General features: G+C 59.5%; 1 protein-coding gene across 1 annotated transcript; it reads left to right on the forward strand.

Moving 5' to 3' along the window:
* Nucleotides 1-2,891, forward strand: LOC138065691 (folate receptor gamma-like). The gene is made up of 4 exons (XM_068930956.1): nucleotides 1-270; nucleotides 1,016-1,204; nucleotides 1,582-1,717; nucleotides 2,022-2,891. The coding sequence occupies exons 1-4, from the start codon at nucleotides 133-135 to the stop codon at nucleotides 2,342-2,344; spliced, it is 786 nt and encodes a 261-aa protein (XP_068787057.1). The 5' UTR covers nucleotides 1-132; the 3' UTR covers nucleotides 2,345-2,891.
* The last annotated feature ends 2,651 nt before the right edge of the window (nucleotides 2,892-5,542 follow it).

A 5,542-nucleotide genomic window follows, 5' to 3' on the forward strand; every position in this document is an offset into this window, starting at 1 on the left:
CACTAGCAACCTGCTGGTATGCTGCTGGCTGCCTTGCCTGCTCAGCCCCTCTGCTCCTGCTGCTCTTGCTGAAGCCTGTCCTCGGCTGTGGCCTTGCCTGTGCAGCTTTGCTCTTCTCCTGGCCCTGTGGAGATGGCAGCGGGGCAGGTGCTGCTGGTGCTGCTGGCCGCCTCTGTAGCGACTGCCACCAAGGACCCGCTGCTGAATAGCTGCATGGATGCCAAACACCACAAAACCAAGCCTGGCCCAGAGGGGCTGCTGCATGGCCAGGTAGGGTGCTGCTGTGCTCGTGATTGTTCCTGCCCAGCCATCACCCCTGCACTCTAGGAGATGCCAGGTGGCATTGTCTAGGTCCCCTCTGCCCACCTTCCCGCACCAGAGAGGCTGGTGTGGAGCTCTGGGCTTAGCCACCTCTTGCCTGGGGAAGGTGGCCTGTGCTGTGTAGGAGGCTGCCTGATTTGCCCCTTTCTTCCAGCAAAAGGCTACTGCAGATGGGCTGTGGGTCACTCCTGCCCCAGGTGGGGTGGGGGCGGTGGTGGTGGGGGGAGGATTTCCGGTGCTAGCTCAATTTCCACCCTGCACCCCTGCAGCAAGGAAGCCCCCTTTGCCCAAAGCTGGGCTACCTGAGATCCCAGTGAGAGGAATGGGGGCAAGACAAGGCTGTCTCTTCTGCTCCCTCTCTGTGTTAGAGCTCCCTCTTGCTCCTTGAGAGCTCTCTTCCCCTGGCCTGGGTGGGGACAGGGCTAACAGCAAGCCAGGGCCCAGCAGGAGGGAGCTCTTGTTGCAGCTCCCTGGTACTGACTGGGGGTGTGTGATGCAGGCTAGCATCTGGCCTTCCTGGTGCCCCTCCTGCTCTCCCTCAAACTCCGCCTTGCTGCAGCCCTAAACCCCGCAGTCTGAAGGGCCCATGCTGTGGCTGCTCACGGGCTCTTGCTGGAGGCAGTGGAGGGAGCCTGTGACTGTCTGGAGCTGCTGCCTGGCCTTCCTGATGGGCCTGTCTCCTGCTCCGTTGCAGTGTTCCCCCTGGAAGGACAATGCCTGCTGCACAGCCAACACCAGCTCGGAAGCGCACAAGGACCAGTCCTACCTCTACAACTTCAACTGGAACCATTGTGGGGTGATGCCACCCAAGTGCAAGCGCCACTTCATCCAGGACACGTGCTTGTATGAGTGCTCACCCAACCTGGGGCCCTGGATTGACAAGGTAGGGCTCTGCCCTGGCCCGGAGGAAGGCAAGGGGCCCTGTGCTGCTGCCATGCTGTGTTCTCAGCTGGTGCCCTGGCTGCTATGCTGTGGCCCACCTGGCTGTGGGCTGGCATGGGTGCTCTCCAGGCATGCTGAGCCTTTCCACCTGGAAGGTAGACTTCCACAGGCTTTTGCTAGCCTCTGCTTAGGCACACAGGTGGCTCTTGTTGCAGGTATGTCTGCTGGGACTGGAACTCCTTGGGGGAGGAGGAGGGGGGTCAGCCCTGGAGGCCAGGGGAAAGGGCTGGAAGGGGATTGAGATGGACCTCTGGGGTGTGGCAGGTGGCTTAGGTGTGGAGGGCCACCACCAATGGGTGTGGTTGTCTCCTCTGGGAGGCTGACAGCAGCTGGCGTCGGGAGAGGATTCTGCACGTGCCGCTCTGCAGAGAGGACTGTGAGGAGTGGTGGGAGGACTGCAAAGACTATGTCACCTGCAAAGAGAACTGGCACAAGGGCTGGAACTGGGCCACAGGTTAGTGGGCTCCATGGAGCAAGCCTTGCCTCATGCTGGCCAACAAAATGGCCCTGGAGGGGTGAGTGCTGCCTGCCCAGTGGCCCAAGCCAAGACGCTGGGTTGCTCGCAGCTGGCTTGGGGGCTGCAGGCTAGGTGGTGGCCCAGCCACCCTCCACCAGCTGGAATGCCGCAGTGGGCTGTGGGTGGGCTGTCCCCTGGTGGCCCGCTCCTCTGGGTGGAAGGGAAGAAGGAAGGAAGGAAGGAAGGAAGGAACTGCAGCGTGCTCCCTCAGGAGGGTCTCTCTGGGGCTGTCTGTCTGCAGGAACAAACCGCTGTCCTTGGGGCTCCGTGTGCAGGCCCTTCTCCCGAGTCTTCCCCCGCCCAGCAGACCTGTGTGAGAAGATCTGGTCCAACTCCTACAAATACACCACCGAGCGCCGGGGCAGTGGGCGCTGCATCCAGATGTGGTTTGACCCTGCCCAGGGAAACCCCAACGTGCTTGTGGCAAAATACTATGCCTGGAAGAGGAGAGCGTCTCCTGCTTGGAGGACGAACGCGACTCCCGCCGAGCCTGGCAAAGCGGCACGGGCTCTGCCGTGGCCTGCCCTGCTCCTGCTGCCTCTTGCCCTCGTGATGCTCCCCTAGGCACCTGGGAGCTCTTGGTGCTGTGCATGGTGGGCGATCCCTCTGACAGCTCTCCCAAGGGCCTTCACTGTGGCCATGCTGAAGGAAGGGGCTGCGCAAGCTGCCCTCCAGAGGAGCTGGCATGGCTAACGCTTGGGTCTGTCTGAACTGCTCGTGCATGCCAGTAACTGCTTGACATGCATGTTGTTGGACCTTGGTCCCTGCCTCTGCTCAGAGTTACTGGTGGAGGCCCCTGTGTCCCTGCCCTCCTCAGGTAGCACTTCCCTCCCTCCTCCCTGCTGTAGGCTGTGTTGCTCCTTCAGCACAGCTCTTCCCACCCCAGCCTTGCCTTCTCCTCTCCCCTAGACAGGTTCTGACAGTTGTGCTCTGGCTTGGCAATGATTCTTCATGGCCCTCAGTTGAGCTCTGGGGCTGGGTTTCTCAGGCTCCTCTCCAGCTTCCCTGAAGGGGGGTGGTGGGGTGGGAGGGGAGGGGAGGGGAGAACAGAAGTCAGCCTTCTGAATCAGCCTTGCTTTCCTGGAGCTGAAATAAAACCATGACCCCTGTGAAGCACGTCTCCCAGGGGGAAACAAGCCTGCTGGTCTGGGTGGGACAGGGGCTTTGTGTAAATGGAGCAAGCAGTGTGTGGGTGGGAGAGGTGCAGCCTTCTCTCATGGACCCCAAGAGAAGGAAAACCCACCAACAAAACTGCTTTGTGAGACGCCTTCAGGTAGAGCCCTTTGCTCCCTGGACACGTCACTGGTTCTCGTGGGGCTATTGCCATGCCTGTCAGTGAGAGGAATGTTTTTGCCTGCTGCAAGCAACTGCAGAGCCCTGTAGGCTTCCAGGTGAGGTGTAAGCCTCCCCAAGCCTGTATGCCAATTCCTCCCCGTGCTGGTCAGGACTGATGTGAGGTTTGTCTCAGGCTGCAGAACTGACTGTGCTGAGCGTTTGGGGCTTTGATGCCAGAGAGGTTCGTCTTGATGCTCCGCCTGCTTTTTCTTGATCTGTAGCTTCTCATTCTTTCCCTGTGTCATTGCATTAGGATTCCCGTGCATTGGGGATTTTTTGGGGGGTGGGGGAGGGGGTTTCTTCAGCTTTCACTTGTGATATCCCTTGGGCTATGGTGATGGGCAGTGCCTGCTGACAGATGGAGAAGCTAGCCGTGTGAGCAGAGTGGGCAAGTCCGTGCTCGTGCTTGGGCAGGGATCGTGGCTTGCCTGCCCCAGACAACTTCTGCTTTAGTGAAGCTGTGCTGGAGATGAGACACCTCTCAGGAGAGGAGGCTGATCAGGTCAGTGGCCCATCAGTTCTCACGGGTGAAGTGCACCTGCTGCGCCCTGAACTGAGCCAAAGGGCCAACACTAGCCCTCCCAGGCACCCAGCCACGTTTCACGTTGGCTCGCTTGTTGTGTGAGTTTGCAAAGAGAAGTTATCCCTGGTGGACGCCTCTCCTGAACTTGTTCTCCCTTCCACCTTTGTGCCCAACGAGGGCCACAAATGGCAGACACCAGCCAGCCTGGCCAGGGCACAGCCAAGCTCCTTGGGAGACCGCGTGAAGTACTTGTGTTCCCTGTCTTGCAATACGTGGGTTGTATGTGTACAGTGTGCTGGGCAGGGCAAAGAAAAGTGCCCGGCAGGGCTGGGAGGTGCTCAATAAGGCCTTAGGCTGTGAAGGAATGAGATGAAAAGGACCTGGGAGAGCCTCCTGGTGAAGGGGCCTGTAGTCATGGTGCAAGGCTGTAATTGGCCTGTGCAAACAGGGACCGGGCTCCAGCATATGCTGTGGACTCCAGAAGGTGTGAGTGACAGTAGCCTAGAAGAAACCTTCCTGGGTCTCCTGGGCACTGTCGCCTAGGCATGGGCCTAGGAGGTGGGGGTGAGGCCAAGCCCCAAGCACACAGCTCACAAGGTGGAGGGGGGCCTGGTAGGTGGGGTGGGGGAGGGAGGGAGGGAGGAGGACATGAGATGCCACCCTCACCCTGCCAAGAGTGGGAGCTAGTTCAGGTGCTGTGGCCACAGCCTCCCCCTTGGTTTCCTTTCTGTAGGCTCCAGGACCAGCCCTGAACTAGGGGAAGGTCAGGGTGCCGTTTCCTCTGCTACCAAGCATGCCTGAGTTTGCATCGGTCCTGGCTCTGGTGGCTCTGTTGGAGTGACCCCTGCAAGCCCCTCTGCAAGCATGCTGGGCAACAGTGCACAGTGGGGCAGGGCAAGGGAAGGAAGGGTTCCGCTGTGGTGTGTGTCTCTAAGCCCACTGTGGGGACAACTGGGACTTGCATCTCTCTCCTGCTTCGTGGCCCTCCAGGGACTCCTTGGCAGACTTGTTAAATAGCTCCAGCTCTCTGTCTGCTCTTAGGCAGCTGATCCCTCCTGCTGTGGCTCCATAGCTACCTTTCCAGCACAGGACTGCTGTTCCTGGCAGGAGCAGGGCACAGGGGAGAGCTTGGGGGTCAGGCTGCCCCTCCCCACACTCACACTCACACACACACACTGTGTCTTTGGGGGTGGCTCGGGCTGTGCTATGGAGTTGGTTGGGGAAAGGAGCCCTGTTGTATTCTGCTCTTGCTGCTTTTCTTTGCCTCTCCTTGCAAGCAGAACGCAAACTCCTGTGAGCTTCACAGCTTGTTCATGATGCTGTCCGGGAAAGTGAAGTTATCCATCAAATAGAGGGACAAGGACAAGGCTGCTGCTCAGGGCGAGGGATGCAAACCTGTAGCCAATCTGCAGCCTTTCTTGAGAGTCTGGAATGCTTTTTCAGGAGCCAGGGCAAGAGGAGTGGTGCAGCTGCCCTGCCCTGGCAGAGCTCTGTGACCCACTGGGTGCAGTGGGAAGGCAAGGAAGGGTCCAAGCGTTGCAAGTCTGACTCCCAAATGCTCCCTGCGCTGGAGCTGTTCTCTCTATTCGTGGACGGCACGAGGATGCCAAGAGCCGGGAAACCATTGCTGGGCAACAGCTGCTGAGCCGAAGCCCCCATCTGAAACGGAAGTGGGAGAAGCGGGTAGGGCCACTGCACTCGAGATCCTGAATTCCTTCCCAAAGGCACGTTGTGCTGTCCCTAGAGGCAGCCTGGCACACGTGCCTTTCCCAGACCAGCTGCCGAGTTCTTCATTAGAAGAACCACCCCACCACCCCCCCGCCCGCCCCCTGACCTTCCCAAAATTCACCTCCCCAGCAATGCTTCTTGCCATTGCCACTATCCAGGGTGCACATGCTGGGCCT

The sequence above is a fragment of the Struthio camelus genome, chromosome 1 (assembly GCF_040807025.1).
Source record: "Struthio camelus isolate bStrCam1 chromosome 1, bStrCam1.hap1, whole genome shotgun sequence".
Lineage (NCBI taxonomy): Eukaryota > Metazoa > Chordata > Aves > Struthioniformes > Struthionidae > Struthio > Struthio camelus.